The sequence below is a fragment of the Colletotrichum phormii genome (assembly GCF_030913505.1).
Source record: "Colletotrichum phormii strain CBS 102054 chromosome Unknown BDP81scaffold_18, whole genome shotgun sequence".
Lineage (NCBI taxonomy): Eukaryota > Fungi > Ascomycota > Sordariomycetes > Glomerellales > Glomerellaceae > Colletotrichum > Colletotrichum phormii.
In genome coordinates this window covers 837,303-855,869 of record NW_026851460.1, presented here as the reverse complement: position 1 = coordinate 855,869, position 18,567 = coordinate 837,303, and the positions used below count along the sequence as shown (strand labels likewise).

General features: G+C 52.8%; 6 protein-coding genes across 6 annotated transcripts; 1 reads left to right on the top strand and 5 right to left on the bottom strand.

The window, feature by feature from the left end:
- Positions 1-200: 200 nt before the first annotated feature.
- Positions 201-2,630, bottom strand: BDP81DRAFT_474070 (carboxylesterase). Its single transcript, XM_060594676.1, has 6 exons — positions 2,068-2,630; positions 1,905-2,012; positions 1,603-1,819; positions 1,467-1,539; positions 669-1,401; positions 201-599 (listed from the first exon to the last, which is right to left on the bottom strand). Exons 1-6 carry the CDS (start codon positions 2,224-2,226, stop codon positions 324-326), a joined length of 1,566 nt encoding a protein of 521 aa, XP_060442070.1. The 5' UTR covers positions 2,227-2,630; the 3' UTR covers positions 201-323.
- A 2,841-nt stretch (positions 2,631-5,471) lies between these two features.
- Positions 5,472-6,957, bottom strand: BDP81DRAFT_434928 (uncharacterized protein). Its single transcript, XM_060591004.1, has one exon. It carries the CDS (start codon positions 6,643-6,645, stop codon positions 5,902-5,904), a length of 744 nt encoding a protein of 247 aa, XP_060442069.1. The 5' UTR covers positions 6,646-6,957; the 3' UTR covers positions 5,472-5,901.
- Positions 6,958-8,084: 1,127 nt separating this feature from the next.
- BDP81DRAFT_327004 (ketopantoate reductase PanE/ApbA C terminal-domain-containing protein) lies at positions 8,085-9,209 on the top strand (the record flags this gene model as incomplete). The annotated part of the gene is made up of 3 exons (XM_060585110.1): positions 8,085-8,280; positions 8,344-9,005; positions 9,063-9,209. 3 exons carry the CDS (start codon positions 8,085-8,087, stop codon positions 9,207-9,209), a joined length of 1,005 nt encoding a protein of 334 aa, XP_060442068.1.
- Positions 9,210-10,694: 1,485 nt separating this feature from the next.
- On the bottom strand, positions 10,695-12,094 carry BDP81DRAFT_483446 (CFEM domain-containing protein; the record flags this gene model as incomplete). The annotated part of the gene is made up of 4 exons (XM_060595058.1): positions 10,695-11,789; positions 11,841-11,908; positions 11,960-11,996; positions 12,050-12,094. 4 exons carry the CDS (start codon positions 12,092-12,094, stop codon positions 10,818-10,820), a joined length of 1,122 nt encoding a protein of 373 aa, XP_060442067.1. The 3' UTR covers positions 10,695-10,817.
- Positions 12,095-16,018: 3,924 nt separating this feature from the next.
- Positions 16,019-17,275, bottom strand: BDP81DRAFT_463621 (phosphoesterase; the record flags this gene model as incomplete). Its single annotated transcript, XM_060594049.1, has 3 exons — positions 16,019-16,742; positions 16,794-17,107; positions 17,168-17,275. The coding sequence occupies 3 exons, from the start codon at positions 17,273-17,275 to the stop codon at positions 16,019-16,021; spliced, it is 1,146 nt and encodes a 381-aa protein (XP_060442066.1).
- Positions 17,276-17,420: 145 nt separating this feature from the next.
- Positions 17,421-18,353, bottom strand: BDP81DRAFT_74102 (uncharacterized protein). The gene has a single exon (XM_060596227.1). It carries the CDS (start codon positions 18,074-18,076, stop codon positions 17,567-17,569), a length of 510 nt encoding a protein of 169 aa, XP_060442065.1. The 5' UTR covers positions 18,077-18,353; the 3' UTR covers positions 17,421-17,566.
- Between the last annotated feature and the right edge of the window lie 214 nt (positions 18,354-18,567).

Here is an 18,567-nt window from a genome sequence, read left to right as displayed (position 1 = left end):
AAAACCAGACCAGATATACGAAAGCCTACTTATGGTTGGATGAGTAAACAAAGACCTTTCCGAGATCGTAAAGCTTCCATTGCATCGCCGATACGAGTATCGCCTTAGATTAAGCAGTCTTCTTCAGGAACATACCCCGAAAGCGGCTTGCGACGATGGACGCACAGCAAAGTTCAAATAGAGTCATTGACAGCGATGTGTGAGATAAGAAAATACGTTTTGGGTATATTAAAAATGGTATCTTGCAAATGGTAGAATATTTTATGGCTTCATAAGAGTTCGTTGCGTTTCAAGCTTCCTGCTGAGAGCCGATTGCCGAGACCTCAAGCGACGGGTATTCCTACTTGCGCGCAGAAGCCGTCATAAGAGTCGCCCTGAGCCAAGTCGGCGCCCGTCTGGTTCTGGAATGAGATGCGGTTCAGAGTATTACCATCGGCCTGGTAGTTGGGCCACGTGCCGTGGCAGTTGTAGTTGAGGAGACCCGACACTGGGTCCTTTGCGAAGGCGGCCCACGCACCACGCATGTACTTGCCCACGGCATTCTCCTGCGCTGTGCTATTGTTTGCCGTCTGGGGCACGGTGTCAAAAAGGACAGGGAGCTAATTAAGCGATGTCAGTTAACATGTCTCAAGCCAAGACTAATGACGGAAAAAGAAAGCATGACGAACCTCAGATGCGTGCCATGCTCCACTGGGCGGCGTCGTTGTGAGGGCAAGGTTGGGGAAGTCGCCGAAATAACGGTATCGCCATGTCGGGTGGCCCGCGGAGACGGCCCGCGCGGCTCTTCTGGCAGCGGGACAGCTGAAAGCGACAAGGTTGAATCCAAACCAGTACGTCTCATTGAGGTCAGGGGCCCCGATCTTGAAGAGACCAGCCTCGTTCTCAGTGTTACCGATGAGATACCCTGCCTTGGCCGAGTCGCGGATGCTGTAATCGGCAAAAATAAGACGATCGTCTACCACAGGAGCGAAAGAGAGCCCTCCAGCAGAAGCAATTCCGGCATCTTGCGAGGAAAGACCCGAGAGAAGATCCGTGGCGGGCTTGTTGAGCATGCAGTCAGTGACCACCTTGGGATCGGTCAAGTTGTTACCGCAACCGACCGATGACGTGACGTTGAACCACTTCTCGTTCACAGTCTGGTTTGTGAAGATACCGAATCCAGTAGCCGTGCCACTCATGGGGATAAAACCACTGGCGATGGGGTCGGACGCGTATGCGTAAGAGTAGTAGTCGACCAAGGAGCCCCCGGCGGATTGACCAAAGATAGTGATTCTGTTGACGTCGCCGCCAAACTTCTCCACATTGTCGCGGACCCATTCCATAGCCAGGCGAATGTCGAGGAATCCAAGATTTGGGGCGGAGATCGGGTTGCCTGGAAATCCGAATAGGTTGAGGCGGTAGCTTCAAGGTTGACCCGGGTTAGCATTGACGATATCTAATTCCCCGAGGCTCCGCTGGCTACTCACTTCATGGACACCACCACCACGTCATTCTGGTCTGCAATGAACTTTCCGTTGTACGCTGGGATGCGGGAACTTCCTGTAGTCCGAGTCAGTTCACCTTGCATGCTTTCTTGATTTGTTCAGACGAAGGCATTCTTACCTGTGGTGAAAGCACCACCGTGAACCCAGACCAGCACAGCCTTTTTCGAGTCGCCGGCCTGTGGCTTGGTCCACACATTCAAGGTCAAGCAGTCTTCGCTCTGAGAGCCCGTGTCACCCAGCGCTTTGGTCACCTCAACCGCCGAAGCGGGAATACCGAGCTTCATGACAGCTTCCAGACTGGTGGGAGCGTTTCCCGGCTGCATGCACTGGTGTCCCTATTGGAATGCATCAGTATACCGTTGACAAGACATCGAATGAGAGTCTTTGAGGAATGTTTCCAAGGCTTTGGGGTAGGCTTACGAAGTCGGAGCTATTGAGAGGAGAAGCACCGGTAAACTTGACAGGAGGCTGGAAGCGCAAGGGCCCAACCGGCGGCTGAGCGTACGGAATACCCAAATATTCGGATACCTAAGAAGTGCCTTTGTTAGTCGAATTTCATCACTTCCAGTTTATATCGACTTGCCTGTTCGACGCTAACAGCAGCGTGCCCCGCAACGGGACCGCTGGAAGTCGTCACCGACTGTCCGATAGTCCAGCGAGGGAAAACTGGCTTGGCAGCAGCCAGACTGGAGGTGGTGACCACGGCCCTCAGGACATTATTGATGATGCTTTGGGCTCTCATGGTGATGTTGAGGTTGAGAGAGCTCAACTAACGATAGACTAGAGGCCTGAGGGGAGGTGAGGTGAGGTGAGGTGGGCGTGGTGGAACCAGGAGACTGGCTCTGAAGTTGCGGATAGGCGCTATTAAGAGGACCGCCTTGCTGGGATCGCAACAGGAGGGGACCTTGACCTCGTCTTTATGTCAACGAACTTTGCTGAAGCCATTGTGGACCATGCTTGCCGAGGGGACGATCCCCAGCTTTCCGATTGCCTTGGGCCGCTCCCAAGAATGCGCGATGCCTCCTCAATCGTCCCATTATCACGAAGGGTACCCGGGATAATTAGCCCGCTTGCCAGTGGGCGTCCTGAGAGACGGGCGGGACTCGCGTCGACCACTCACCTGTTTGCTGCAGGGAACCCTGTCCATACGGACGTCGTGGCCGGGCAAAGGTGCGGATGGCAGGCCAGTTCGTGGGATTCCTCCGATAGAGCCTCAGTAACATTAAGTCGACTAGTCTATCGAGGCGGCCGGGGTTAGTCGGGTTGTGGGTAAGTTCGCAACACTATCCGAATTAGGGAGCCTTGCTTGCCCCTCTCAATTCTCTTAGCAACTCCCAAATCCAGCCTTGAAGCCCACAATGGAGGAAATTTTTCCTTTTTCCTTCTAGACTCTTGCAGCCATCAAATGCACATTAATAGCCGCATATGCATCTCGAAAACCATTTGCAAATCCAGCCGCCCGACTGACAGACTGCGGAACAGTAAGACAACTCCATCGTATGCATGGAGGGTCCTCAGCCACGGTGAATCCGGCGAGCACAAGGTAACCGAAAGCTAGTGGAGAGTGGAGCGGGGTCGCTAGGTCGGCGCGGCAGTGCCATGACTTGCCATGCCGCCTATTAGGGCCTTCTCACGAGTCGGTGAGTTGATCGATGCCAGTGTCGATTGGTTGTTCTCTCATCGCCTGTACAACCAACTCTCATACCATTCCCAAGAGAGGATCCGTCGCGAAGAGTAGGTTTGCTGATGGCGCAATACTGCAGCAAGCGGGAGATGATCACCTTGCCTCGGAGACTAGTGCTACTCCTCCCTCGAATGAACCGTTGCCGTCCATTCAGCAAGACAAACGTGCCGACGCCGGTTTGTGTAGTTGGAAAAGCTAGCCCAAGATCGATGTCATTATACTTTCTCAACGTCAATGCAGTGAGTGAGGGCGCAGCAAAGCCAGAGACGGACCGTCCCGCGCTCGAGAAGCGAAAGCGGTCGTGGACAAAGCGTGAGTGCCGAAACCGAGCATCGAATGACGTACGTTGCTTCAAATCTAGAAATGGTCTTGGCGTCATGTTACCGCATTGTAGTCTTGAATTGAGTTCAAGTTGAGAACAGACGAAAGACACAACAAGGCTATACAGCACAAATAAGATGGCTTACAGCCAGTGAGAACCGATTTCCACCATGAGACCAAATTGATAGTGCCGTTGAGAAAGATTGCCGCACCTCCCATACGATGGCCACGCGTTCGTCTTCAAAGTCTGATGGGTGCGAAGAAAATAGCGCGTATACGGTGCAAGCCTTGTTGACACCCTAGTTTCCCGGTCAGAGAACAGTCTGTAAGGACCGTCAAAATGATCCAGATAGACGAGTTTGCCAGATTTGATGACGCCTAGATCATCTGGCGGTAAAAGAGTAGCAGACTCGACGTTGCAGCATTGGCGCGCCTCGGCTGGGCTAGGGAACGGCCAAAGACAAACTCTCAAGGTTCCGCCTGCAAACTATGGAGAGCTCCTGAAGCTAACGCCGGTTGCCTCTCATCGTAGTGCGGCTAGGGTGATTTGAGATCGGGGTTCCCCGCGATGGGATGCAAAGCTTGGATGTTGTACGCGACGCGGCAAGTCCCCGAAGCGTAGCAAAGCCAGGATGGCATTGTCACTAAGAATACCTGGAGACTGAAGTCAACATCATGTTTGTGAGGCGTATTGCACAGGGTGGCAACACTTGGCTAGCTGTGTAGTATGCCACTTATGCCTCGGGAAAGTTCTGGTGCCGTCGCAGCCCTTTGTCCTGTTTGCTCTTCGAACTCTTGCAGTTTGCCATGTGCCTCTCTCATCTCCAGGAATGCACAGTCTGGATCGCCGATGATGATGTTGATAGTGTAAGAGTTCGGAATTCCGAGCGCAAGATAATCTCGGACGATTCAGGCTATCTCTTTCAGCACGATGCTCTACTCAGCAAACCCGCGATAATTCGAGATGTTTGGCCGAACAATGCCTAGGCGAAGTTGCTCAACTGCCGATACTGAATGGGGCGACGAGATGTATTTGCGCACAGGTTCCCGATGATAATGGTGGTGTTAACAGTGACAATACGTAGTTGAGAGTTCATCATATGCTGCACCCCTGCTCGCGGAAACTCGACCATGTCGATCTCGTAGGCCGAGGCCCCGGTCCGCGGTCTGCAGGCGATCGTGGAGAAGATATTGAGCAGTGCCAAGATATCGATATACAAGTTGCGATTGGACAACCTGTAGGTAATGTTTGCTATTCGGGAGCAAATGCAGATCTCGGGGAGCTTTATTGCTGAAGACAAACAAGCCGATGGTTCGGAACCAAGGCTCTGGTGAAAGTCGCTAATCTTGCGGAGAGGTTTGCCGTAGCCGCCATCAGAACTCGCAACAAACGTCCGATTAGGAAAGTGAGATATCATCAGAGAGAACTTCTTCATCGCCTAGAATTAGCGCTGTTTGTCTCGTAGAAGTGCCCGTCGGATCTATCATAAGACGCCTCGAGGTGGGCGTCTAGGCTTTTCGAGGCGTTCAACGAGGTGCTGCCATCCCCTCGGATGAACGAAAAGTCGTGCATACTAGGGTGAAAACGACATGGCATCGGCTTGAGGTGATGGACATGGTATTTGCATATACGGGTAACATTGTTCAACGCCGTTGAGGGTGGTCATGCTGAGGTGGCAGGATATCGGCAACGATAATGTGGACGGTTGACGAAAGGGAGGTCTACGATGGGATCGCGAGGGAAGGCATGGAGGATACCTTGGCGTCGGCCAGTGTGGGTCTACTATGCTAAGCGAGGGTGAGGTAGTGTGGAAAGAGCAAACAGCTCACTTGCAGATGCGGTCCTTCTCACTTCGGCTCTTCAATCTCGTCGTGCCTTATCCGATCTCAGCATTCATCATGAGTCTCAACATGAGATCATCTATTGGGCACACCTCATTGATTTCTCACCACTATGCTATTCAACACATCGATCTCATCAGGCAGCAAGGAATTTCGATCGCCGTCATATTCTCACAGCTGTCATGTTTGTGCAAACACGATGATTTCACCATGAATTGATCGTGTCCGGAAATAAGTGCCTCTTCGATGAGTTCTCACTTTGCAACAGGCAGGTGCGTTCGGGCGTTTCATCAATTAACATTACACTCATCAATAGAGCCAGCTGACTCTGAGATAGATCTCCATTCTTCCGCCGCTCACCCTAGCCATCTGCGTGAATCTCATACTGCGGATACTGTGACTGCTCATGTGAAGAGAGACGATTTGGATCTCAAAACACTGCCCGCGGTCATACCGATTTGCCATGTTGGCCTCCCTGGTCGTCTCGCAAGTCGGGGGTCGTATGGAGCCACCTGATTCCACCCGGAGGATCTATCCTCGCCTCGAAAAAGCCTATTCCACGAAAGAGACTCAGTGGCTCTTGCTCTCCTTCTCCTGTCTCTTAGCCGCGACAATGCCATCGAACCTCCAGAAGCCAGGCAGTCCCTCAAAGAACAAACTTCCGATCCATGTCCACCACAAAGTAGTTCCGAATTCGATGCCGTGCCTCTGAAGCCTCGTACGGTGGAACCAATAGCACTCGCTCAGGTGGATTCCCAACACGGGCAGGAAGATGGCCTTGACCAACCACCGATAAAACCTCGGACCGCCGGGGAACGCGGTTTGGAGGAAGGACCAGATCGGCGTACCGGGCAGCACAAACCCAAGCGTGAGCCAGCAGACAAAGTAGAACGCAACGGCCCCAAACACAACCACGTCAAAGCCCTGCGGCGGCGCAAAGTGCCCGACGGTGATGTCGCTGTACCCCAGCGCCTGCTGCGACGCGCGCGCCATCTCCACGACGGCGGGCCGCACGTCCTCCCACGCCGTGAGGGCCGGCTTGAACTCGATGAAGAACTCCTTGCCGCCGAGACCGCCGGCCGCGATGGTCATGCCTTCGAACGTGCAGTCCTTGAGCCACGGCGACGAGGCGGCGGAGCGGCTGAGGCCGGCGTAGTGGCGCAGGTAGAGGGAGAGCTCGCGCTGGTGGTCGCGGTTCATGTGCGTCATGATGCGGTCGCGCGGGGAGGGTGCGGACGAGGGATCTGTGGCGGACGAGCCCATCGCCGCGGCCGAGCCAGATGAGGCCGTTTTTACGTTGCCCTGGCGTGCCATTGCTTCAAATTCCTGATTGGGTACCGGTAGGTGGGAGACTGACTTGGCGTGTGGTGCGACAGAGAGTTCCGATGAGTAGATACGAATATTCGTATTGCTGCGTTGGACCAAGGTTTGATCCTTCACGGGTTCCTGGATTCTGGACCGCCCGCTAGATTTGCAACGAAGCTTAAAAAGTAATATCGAAAAGCTCCGTTCGAGAGAATTGGGGTGAGTGCGGGAGACTCGGGGGGAAATAGGTGTTAGGAAAAGGGGCCTGTGAGGTTGGTCATTGAGTTGGAAGAAGAAACATTGAAACCAACGGCCAGGAACCAACAAAATTGCGGTAAATGGTCTGTGCGATCCTTGTCCTTTACAGACGTGGTTCGGTGTTCACTTCTCCACCGTCTGTCCGGTACCGTTGGCTTTCGCCTTATGTCAGCGGTAAATGCGCATGGCCCCCTACGGACTCGGCTTCAGGATTTTCTTCTTTTGATAGAGCGACGATGTCCAGTGCAACGTCAAAGTTGAACCAACAGGTTGGACCGATAATTTGGAACCGAAAGAGATAAGAAAGCGGTGCTGTCGCTCTGACAGCTGTCAAACTATCTGGTCTAGTGGGATGGCCGAGAACAGGGGCGCTGGAATGAACAGAACACGTTCACAGGTTTCAGGCCAGCCCTCGGATACGAATACCGTTTTTGTGCCTCGCTCTCGGAACCTCAAGAAGCTTTATGTTCCGATTCTGTGGGCCATGTCACCGACTGCACTGCTCGGAAAGGTATCACTGTCTCAAGTAGAGGTTGGGACCTCGCGCCAGAGTAATAACGTCGATCCGTGTTGAACGTCAATGCCAGATAGCCTGAACAGTCTTTGGGTGATTGAAAGCTTGCTCGAACGGTCGATGGCGTCGCATCGCGGGCTTGACAATGGCCAATGTGCCCAGTCTGCTTCAAAGGGGAAAATAATTTGGAGATGAAGTAGAATAATGACCTACCAAGTTTGCCAAGACTATGCTAGGGCTGCGAGAGAACTCAAATGTAGAAGTAGATCATGCCTTTCGGATTAAGTCTCCGAGAGGCTTGGAGCCGGTCCGGCCCTTAATGTGGGTCCGGATGGTGGAGTGCGGGGTAACCGTGAACCAAAAGCCGGTCCGGTCCCGGATCTTACGCCGTTCAAATGCGCCGTCGCCGCCGGGACGATATAGCCCAGTTGCTATTGAGACTGGTTTGCCCATACTATTTCCTCGGAAAGCTGCGGAACGCAATCGAATTGTACGCTTCCCCCGTCTCATAGCAGCGTTGAACAGCAACACTGGCAGCCTGGCAGAGATAAGCCTCTCAGCGTCCCACCTCAAGCCCATTTCACCAGGTAAGTGCGAATGAATGTACGAACAGACATAAAGTCCCGCTGGTTTCCTGCTTATTCAGTTTCCTTCACGCAAGACCGCGGCCTGCGGAATGGCATCGGACAAAGCCCGCGTCCTCCTCGTCGGATGTGGAGGCATCGGCACGATCGCCGCTCTCAACCTCGAATCCGGAGGATTAGCTCAAGTCACCGCTGTCCTCCGTTCCAACTTTGATATCGTGAACCGCAATGGTTTCACTATTCATTCTTGCGAACACGGAGATAAGGAAGGCTGGCGACCTACAGAGGGTCAGTTCCGGTAACCCCGCTTCCTTCTCGCAATGTCGCTCATCATAGTCGTAATATCCTCAGTTTTGAATACTGTCCCGGCTTCAGCAAACTCAGGCTTTAATGGCTCATTCGATTACGTCGTTTGCTGCACCAAAAACGTCCCAGACGCCGGTCCAAGTCTCCCAGACACCATCGCTCCAGCTGTCACTCCAGGCCAGACGGTCATCGTACTCATCCAAAACGGTATCAATATCGAGCGTCCCTTCTTCAGACACTTCAAGAAAAACATCGTATTATCTGGCGTAAGCCGCATCGATGCACACGAACATTCTCCAGGCTTCATCGAACAGAAGCAGGCCGACCTCCTCCACATCAGCCCTTTCTTCAACGCCTATCGCGAATGGCCAGAGCACGAAGAAGCCGCCCAACGCTTCGTCGAAATTTACAGCGCGGGAGGCAAGACAACGTGCCTCTACAAAGAAGATGTCGGACTCGACCGGTGGAGCAAGCTCGTCTACAACGCGTCATTCAACCCCATCTGTGCTTTGACGAGGGTGAACGTCAGTCAGCTGCAGACGTCGAGCGGGTCGATGGACTCTCTGGTCATCCCAGCCATGAAAGAGGTGATAAAAGTAGCCGCGGCTATGGGCCATGATATCCCGTCAGTCGCCATTACGCAGGCCATGCAGATGAATCCAATTGATGAGAATATCAAACCCAGTATGCAAGTCGACTTTGACAAGGTAAGACACTCTGCCGTGCTTTCGATTAGGTCTGGCTATATTCACTGACCTTCTTAGGGAAACCTGATTGAGCACGAAAACATTCTGGGGGAAGTTTGCCGAGTCGCATATCAGCGAGGCGTGGCAACGCCCATCTTGGAGGTGCTCTATCAGCTCTGTTGTGCTCGTCAATCCAGTGTCAAGAGGGACCGCGGCTTAGCATGAGCATGATACGATCTTTCTGGTACTCAAGCTGTTTTGCATCGTCACCAGATGATCAATGGTGTTAATTTCAGCAGCGTACTCTAAGGAAGTCACATTCTTGAATGTAGATGTGTGACCGAGATGTCCTATGAGAACTCGGTCAACGCCTGTGTGCCAACTACAATGTGCTTTCTAGAACCAATCCATTTCAGATGATAGCCCCGTTTTAATAAGGCTATTGATTCTCTACCCTTTGCCGCATATACAACAACAATCTTCGTTGACCCAAATTTCGAGGGGCAAATGCGGAAACACTGCAATCAACAGCAGCCCCTTCTTGTACAGTTGCGGACATGCGAGTACTTGAAGCGGTAGATGTGCCTGTCGTGTTTGACTATCCACAAGATCCAGTGAGAAATTTGAGAACGCAGACCGCAATAGTTGGGATTGTTGCGAAGGCGTTGACCCGAAGTGACGGAGTCATCCTCCAACTTCCTCTCTTGGTATAACATTGCGGATCCCCCAAAGTATTCATCTGATTCATGTACGTTACATCCATCTCACTCCATGTTCAAATACACCGAATGGCCTCCAGCTTTCTGCGCCGGCATGTAAAGGCATAGCCACCACTGGGCCACAACGCTGACTCAAGATCACTCATCCCAGCGGTCAACCCTCAACTCGTCAGATTGCAGAGCAGACACCACAAAATCATTCTACGAACCACAACGGCTCTCCTACTTACTGCGCAATCAAAGGTTTCCAGTGTCATAAGACAAGCTAGACCAGACCAACCAAACACCACCACATTCCTCCGAGCCGAGCCCATCCCCCAAAGCTACCTCCGGCGTCTCACACATCCCGTCATATGAGACGCAAAAAAACAAGCTTGTTCAACGGGAACGGCAAACAAGCTTCTTCTCTACATCTTTCCCCCGCCCGTCCTCTCCCTCCGCAATCACAAGTCGCCCCATCAAACACGGCGACGGAAGCCGGGTGGGCAAAGTCTCCCTCGGAGCCGGATTATGCCCTTACCCATCAACCAATCCCATTCCTTCCCACGGAAGTTAGGAAAATCAGGCCATTGTTAGAACGAGCTATGAGCTATCTTATCTCCGCCTCGATCCGGCTGACCCTTGCGACCCCGCACGCGGTCTTGCGAGAGACCGTTGGAGTGATGAGACAAGTCCCCTGTTGTGGAGTATGGAAGACCCTAGGTGAACGAACGCCTTTTTGGCAAGTAGATCGTCGTCTAATCGTCGGACTCGAGTCGGTCTTCTGTTCGATATGCCTTTGCCTGTGGCCTGCGAGCCATCTAGTCTGTTCATAGTAAATCATATTCTGAGGTTACCTGGTCAAATTTGCACCTTGGGAGCGGTTTGAACATTGATTATACTGACAATTAACTTGATATCACTTTTTGACCATGTCCGTATTCGTGTAGATAGTTGCCCTCGATTAACCCAACGCCTTGCGATGCAATGGTATCATCAATCTCCTAATGCTGACCCCGATGCCCCAGTACCTGTTCAAATAAAAGAAAAAAGGAACAGTTGCCAAAGTCAAGTCCCTCAGCCCGACTCGTGTGTGCGTGTGCGCGTGTGTGCTTCAGCGTCCCAACCGACGGTCTCAGAACGTCTTCCCATTCGCGTCGTGAATAGTCGTCGTCGTTCTCACATGAATCCCAGACTCAATAGAGCTCCTCCTCGTCACCGACACTCCATCATGGTACCGGATCTGCGTCCTGACCTCGCCCCGCACCTTGTCGCCCAGCTCCAGCTCACTCTCATTCGGTTCTACAGTCGTCGACCGGAACGAGAAGAACTTTCTCCTCTTCTCCGCCATCCTCCTTGCGGCCCTCGCTTCGCTCGCAGCAAAATTCACGTCGGCGATCTCTTCGTCTCCATCATTCATCGCGTTGTCGTCGCCGTCGCCGTCTCCATCTTCTGCCGACTTGATGGCGTATGTCATCCGGGATGAGGCGTTGGAAGCCTTCTTCGGCGCCGAGTTGGCATCCGCCGTGCCGATCGTGCTGAACATCTTGGGCCAGCCGCGCTTCAGTAGCATCCGGAGGGCGGGCAGGCAGACGACGATCATGGACACGGACGCCTCGAGACCGGACCAGATGAGGGGGTCCGTGAAGTCCCACGTCGGGTTGAGCGACCGCGTGAATGAGACGATGTATCGAAGGCGGATGCATGAGGTGATGAGGACGAAGATGCCGAGACTGAACATGAATAAGATGCCCATCTTGGAGCGTTTCGACGTGTTGAGGTGCCACAGGAGCGGAAGGGGCAAGGCGAGAATGATGAGGTCGTGGCTGATGCTCAGCCCGCCAGCCACAAAGGCTAGTGCGTTGATGTCCAGGCAGTGGTGCGGACCGAAATCTCCTTTCCAGCCAAGCCAGTTGTAATCAAAGGGGATGCACTGGAAAATCTGCATAAACAAAACCACCGTGGTCGATATTATGATGTATATCATGGTCGCGTACGTTGCCCATCGGAAGGACTTGTTCGGGAAGATTCTGAGGTAGAAGAAGAGTACTGAGATCTTGGTTAGACCTAGGCAGGCGAGGTAAAAACTTTCGTCGATGAAGAAGAGCTGCTACAGTCAGCATCTGGTAGATTGTTCGTAGGCGACGATTTTTCTAACCTTTAAGCCCAATGTGAGTTCATCTGGTTCGACCATCCAGATATCTTCTCCAAAGGCAACATGGCCAGCTGGGTGGTCGTTAGTAAAGCCCATAGGCTCCGAACAGATGCTAGACTTACCAAGTTGTCCAACGACGACGAAAACGACAAACATGGCCTATATCCCGTTAGAATATGAGTTGTCAAGATTCCCTCAGAGATCCAACGTACGCCGCAGAACATCATGATCCAATCGTCGGCCTCGAATCGATGCATCGTCGTCCATCTCGCGTATAATCGTAACGGGACCACCAGTATCCCGGTAATCTGAAGGATGAGTGGCACCATGATGTCCACCTTTCGCTCACGAACCGGACGTTTGCATGCTTCAGCTTCTATCCTTGCAAAGTCTGAATGACTGTCAGTTCATCCATTGCAGCTGCGGTTATTAGGCGAGGAAGCCGTACCTATGGCTTCTAGTTTCTTGCACCGCTGGACGAGACATGTTTGCACGCTCAACCGCAGGTCATGATCACTGCATATGCAAGTATCATTTGTCGCAACCTTACAAGCCGATAGTGGTAACTTTTCGAGTGTACATTCCAGCTAAATGATGGGAATGATGTCAGTCAGGTCTCATAGATCCAAGAGATGGAAAGGAAAACCCACCCCACATTGGGGCAGCATAGCTGCGAACTCCAATAAGGAACCTTGAACAGCACCAAAGAAGGCGACCGCGACGCCGAGCAGTAATGATTGCCTCATGGCGAACGATGCTGATGATGATGATGATGATGATGATGATGATGTCTGAGAAGGCAGTAAAGAAAGGAAAGACGGGAAGGGGCAGAAGAAGTCTCGCCGTGACCAGGACGAATCTGCCTCAAATATTTTGACGGACAACCACAGACGTTTGTCATTTCATCCAGGATTGATCGGGGTGACGGCCAACGTGGGAAGGACATCTGCGATATAAACCAGTGTGTGGGCTGCCGTCCGAGCAGGCACCACTTCTTCAGGGGAACCATACGGGAAAAGCCAATGGCAAGGGCAAACTCTAAGGTAGGTTGGGCACATCCGGTCCTAGTGCGTTAAGTAGCTCGGTGCCTATCAAATCCCAGTGAGCAAGCCCCTCTAGGTATACCAAGACAGTCCGGCCGGGGGGAGGAGGGTACGGGTAACGGGCTCGAGAGTCAACAACAACATCCTACATACCTACCTCACTTGCTTACTTTCTCACCTACTTGGCCCTGCGGAGCCGTTCACCAACAACCCGGTCTGCGAAACCTCCAACAACCTTACCCGGATGAAGCCTTAACACGCGCATGGGGGAACTGGAAGTGGATGCCGCTTGTCATGGATCAGGGGTCTCTTCCCATCGAACTCTCAGGAGCGACTTAGCAAGTCCGTGATACCTTATTGCGCGTGTGTGACTGGTCAACGGGCCCAGTCTGTGGCTGCGGGGCCAAGGATCTATGGGACAGACAATCGAACCTCGTGGCAGTGGATCCTGCGTCCATACGTTTGGTCGGTGGTGACTTGCGTGAGGTGGTGAGGTTGTTCTGGGCGGCGACGGTTTCGTGCATGTCCAGTCGCACCGGGGGTCACGGTAAGTGCTCCAGGGTCCAGTTCCTCTTGAAACTCCTGGATTTCCATCCATCGGCTATCGTCTTGCCGCGAAGGAGCAGGAACAGGAAACTTGCCGCAAAGATGAAAAGCCAGCCGGTGGGATAAGATTACCCCCCCTCTGCCTTTGAGAAACACTTCAGAAAGCCACTATGCCCGCCCGCCGACCTGAAGAGAGAGAGCCAAGTCATTGTGCTCTGTGGCTGGACTGATTCATGTTTGCCTTTTGGCACGGCAGGCTTGCCTAGTTTCATCGGATTTGCGGAGAGAAAGTTGAGCAACACGGACAACTCCATGAGCCAAGAGAAGAGAAACACGAATGTCCAAGCGGTATCCGCAATGTTGACACATTGAGTAACTGTTTCCCCCTCTTGAGTCCAACGGGAGGCTTTTGTTACACGATGGCAAGCTGGATACGAAACAGTGGTACAGAGACGGCTTCCAACTTGCCAAAAGTGCCCCGTAAGCATGTCAAATAGCAGTATGCCGTTGCAGGTAACGCTTCTTTTCGTGCTTCGGTTGTTCCGACGGGAGAATTGTCTTGAGGTGAAGGGGGAATGTCTCCTCCAGAATTATGTCGCTATCCACGCTCGCGGTTACATGCATGCCTTTCCGCCCACGGGGGGGAAACTCATAGCACCGGTCTCATCCGTCGCGGGGGAAAATCTCCAGTCGGCACTTGTCGTAGCATACGGTTGCAATCTGGACTGTGACCTGGAGAGCTCCAGTGGTGACGTCGAAGAATGCTTCAAGAGCAGGGGATTCGGGCGTATCTGGCGGTGGCTCAATGACAGCCACCGGGCGCAGAATCGGCCTTGAAGAATATGTGCAAAGTATTTCTTGCGTAAACTGGCAAATTCATTCCATAGACGTTCCACGACGGATCAAGGACTAGATTCCCTCGTGTTGTTAGTGAGGCGCCGCTCCCCCATCTCCTGGCGCTAGTACGCAAGCGCGACGACGGTTCTAGCTGGAGACACTAAGACGACATTGTGCTCTGCAGTCTCATCATTTATGGCTCAATGAGTGGCTGGCGTGGAACTTTGTTGGCATCGGCCGGCGAGTCGGCGCAGTTGGGCAGACTGAATGAGTTTGGGACAAGTTAGTAGGCACGATTGAAAAGCATGTCAACGCAGATAGTTCACGATTGTAGTCTCGAGCTCGGCCTGCGTCTAGAAGAACTACCACGATTCAGATGCAACTCCTAGACGAAGAATCTATTTAAATCAGGGTGTTTTTGACGCTTCGATAACCTTGAGTCATCGTAAGACACGGGGGCCCTTCCTGTTGACTCACTTCTAGGGTCTGCTCTGGTGCAGCTCCAGTGCCGAATGAACTCCCGCTTCTCGTTGTTCTATGACCATGTCACGCATGTGTGCATCGATCGTCTCAGGGCCATAATCAAATCATGAGACGGGTGATGCTGCGGGTAGTGTGCATCTCCCGTCGGCCGAAATAGTTGCGGATCGGCCAACCCTTAGTGAATCTTGAGATGGACCGTGGAATCATGATGCCCTCGTTGCCGGACATTATGTATCTTCCGGAGGCCCGTTGGTTCACACTGCTCGCTGACGGGCCTGTTGAACTGACATCTTAGTAGGTGCAGAATACAACGAGTCGCCTCCCTCTCGCGGTCCAGGCAAGGTGACAAACCAGATTGATCTAGACCGATAGTAGGATTACATAGATTGATTGCGTGACTACATACGCCCGCCATCCTTTCGTTTCGGTGACGAAGCTTGCTGCTCAAATACCGCGAGGCGCGAGCTTGCAGCAGACCGCGACGCCGTTGGCGACAGCCTGGCTGTACAATATGGGCAAAATGGGATCGCCGAGAAGTTGGCCTGCGGTGAAGAGGCTGTCGAGGTGTCACAAACAATCACATTCCCAAGCCTCAAAGATGTCTCAAGTTTGCCGTCGGCCCACCAGCCTCCGAAAGCCCGTGGCGCAACCGGGTAGGCATTTCCAAACACTGATCCATCGTCCATCGAAATCTGCTTCCCCATCATCATCCCCTCGGCTCGGCCTGGGACACTAGAGCGCCGACTGCTTCAGCTGAGCATCTCTGGCGAGTACCACATGCGTCAAGTGCACCCCAGACATCGATCTCATTGATTTCATCGGTGTCGGCTCCCACACTTTATGCTTAACTTCCATCATGTGGCTTGCTCTAAGATAGCCATCCGCTGTCCGTCTGGGGTATCCCGCGCAGCGATTCTTTGTTGGTCCTCGGGAGATGGTCTAGGAGTTTTCATGCCGAGCCGGGAACGTCTGTCATCATCAGATGGTCTAGTAGCTCAAATCGCAGGGCATATCGAGTGCTTATAATCGAAATGGTACCAAGTTGCATCAATGTGGATCGAAATGTTGATTTCACACAACCTCGATCGAGTTGATAGCGCTCGTGGGAGTTGGAGATGCCGACTGAGGCGAAGAAGATGGTAGACTTGGACTGCTTCGCATCAGGCAAGACGTCCCAACCCTTCGTGCGTCCCAGCTGATCTTGCGGCCGTTACTTGGACGATCCCATATGCGAGCTCGTGGGGTGACCTTAGCCAGGGCATCCGGACAACGCTACTGGACAGCTTGCGGGATGTACTGAGGTTGGGAATTGGCGTCATAAAGAGTACCATTCCCGTCGTATGGGGTCGGCTGGTTGTGGAAGACCCATTGAAGACGAGTACGCTCCAAAATTGGGAGTCCACTGGACCCGTTGAGAGCAAGATTCGGGGGTGGATAGGGACGGAACTTGCTCGCATCCCCATTAAGCGGTCCAAAATACGATTCCGAATTGTTCACTGAGGCCATATTGGGTGGATCTTTGTTCGGTACAAGCACTCTGCTACCGAGGTCTTGCACGAACTGGAAGATGTTGGCCCCAACATCATACCGGCCTAGGTTTGGCGTCTCCCAGTTGAACTGAACTGTCGACAACATTGAGTAATGCGTATAAAAGGTCTTGTCTTCCGTCCCCTTTCTGTCCTCGGGGAGCGCGCTGCCCAAGAGCAGTGACGCAATCTTGTTTGGTTTTCCGTGATCTTCAGACTCGTCGTAGGTAAGTTGGATGAGCGTGCGCTCTTTGAAGGCGCCAGGGACTAGCATTGGCTTCAGGAAATCCTGTGCCCACTTTGTCGCATACTCTAGAGACGTGTTGTGGCCATCGTTCATTTGGTTGGGAGACATGAATACCCATTGGGGCACCTTTTTCTTCTCGAAGTCCGTCTTGAAGTCGTCAAACCCTTCGATATTGAGCAGGCGGGATCCGTTCAGGTTGATGGAGTCAAATGACACAAAGGGGCTGATAGGATATTAGCATCGGCGGATCCAGCAAGACCCTGGGCAAACCAACTTATGTTTCCGTACATAGTCCCACTTCCCATCACCTGTTTGCCCGTCGCTGGCAGCCGCCAAGTAGCCTGGGCCGGGGATGTCTTCCATGTACGCTTTCCATGACAGACCCCTCCAGTCGAGAAGATCCACGATGGTCGATATGTTTAACGGGAGTCGGACCGGTTCGTCGTGGTTTAGACCAAAGTAGTCTCCAGCGAGTGCTGCAATATAGTTGGCCTGGCTGGGGTGGGTATGCGCGTAGTAGTTGGTGAGCAAAATCCCGTCCTTCTTGAGATCAGCGATGTGGGAATCTTTAACGACTTTGGCAAAATCCTGTTGGGCAATCAACGTTAGCGAATGGAGTCGGCCATCAAGGGATGTGGGCATACGCGCCTGGTTTTCCAGCCAGATGGAGATAAACCGATCGAAGCCCCTGCCGGGGATGTGAAAGGCTCCGACGATCGCCAGCAATCCGGTCAGAGAAAAGAAAGAAAGAAGCATCGTACAAAGTCCGTTAAACACCGCTACTGCATCGCAATTGTCAATCGGCAACCTCGAAGAATGGAACGTCAATAATCGGGTGGTTTATTTTGTCAAAAAGCCACGATTGTTCGTGACGAGAAACAAAACAACCAAACTATCGCCACGGGCTCGCATCCGCCCCGGTTCACGTCTCAGCGTGCTACAATACACCGGGGCCATGGCGGCTGTGTGTCGCGCAGTTAAGCAAGCATTCCGTGCAGTGTTTGACGTCGATCTCCTTGAAACGCTTGAACGCCTCCATGTGGCACATTAGCTCAACGTCGGCCCATGCACCGATCTCGGAGCAATGATCCGTGGTGACAGGGATGTCTTGATCTGATAAAAATTCTGGTGGGTTGAAGAAAATCGCCGCGAGGATTGAAGGTTGCGGTTGCGTAGCCGCTGCGTGGACGATCGCGCGATGTAGTGCAGAGTCCGCAGGTCTGCAAAAGCTTTCTGGGCCTTTTGGTGTGGGGTGTCCGTTCGTGTCGACTGGAGCGGATGGGATCCCCAATCTGCAAGGGAACGTGAATGGCCTCGACTCGCTGCAGCTGGAAAGGGTTTTCTCCACAAGTGTTCAACGACTGGCCCGCATGGCTGGGCCCCGGTCCCATGTCTTGAACAGGAAGAATCCTCCAAAGTCGAGAGTCGGGGACATTCACGAGACTGGATGGAGGTGTTCGGGATTCGGGACCCGACAACAACGTTGTCCGTTGAAGCTGGGGAGTCCATTGTTTGACACTTTCCCCGTTGAGATGCGTCGTTGCCAGCAACTTCCATGCTTGTCAAGTTGTCATGTTTGACAGGTTTAGTGTTTTGTGACCTGTCAAACTAGTTCGTCGTTTCCCGCCGCTCTCCTCTGTAGCGCGGCCTCCTATGGAATCTCCAGCTCATGCAGGTTGAATATGCCTCGTTGTGTTGCAGTCAAGAACGTACTCCGTAGACAACCTTGAACCGGATATTTTGACCTGATGAAAGAGGTTGGCGCCAAGGCATTCCCGAGGAATTGAATGACAAAAAAGATCCATTGATGGAGATGGCCCATCGCGAAGACCGGGTTCGTCGGCAGGACTAGTGGCAGTCGGTGTGGCACAGCCCTGACTTCTGCATGGTCCGCCAGTACGGATAGAGCAGGTATTCCTGGAAATGTTCTGACGACATTAGAGGCTTTTTTTTTGGGAGGATACAACGGTGACTCGCGTGGCATTGACGGCCCCCTTTTACCGCTCAATGGCGTGTGTCACGAGACCTCGTTTGTCCAGTACAGATTG

Coding starts and splice junctions, on each gene's coding strand:
- BDP81DRAFT_474070 (XM_060594676.1), bottom strand. CDS start 2,226: ATGAGAGCCCAAAGCATCATCAATAATGTCCTGAGGGCCGTGGTCACC. Junction 2,013..2,067: donor CTGCTGTTAGCGTCGAACAG/GCAAGTCGATAT, acceptor GGCACTTCTTAG/GTATCCGAATATTTGGGTAT. Junction 1,820..1,904: donor CTCTCAATAGCTCCGACTTC/GTAAGCCTACCC, acceptor GCATTCCAATAG/GGACACCAGTGCATGCAGCC.
- BDP81DRAFT_434928 (XM_060591004.1), bottom strand. CDS start 6,645: ATGGCACGCCAGGGCAACGTAAAAACGGCCTCATCTGGCTCGGCCGCG.
- BDP81DRAFT_74102 (XM_060596227.1), bottom strand. CDS start 18,076: ATGGAAGTTGCTGGCAACGACGCATCTCAACGGGGAAAGTGTCAAACA.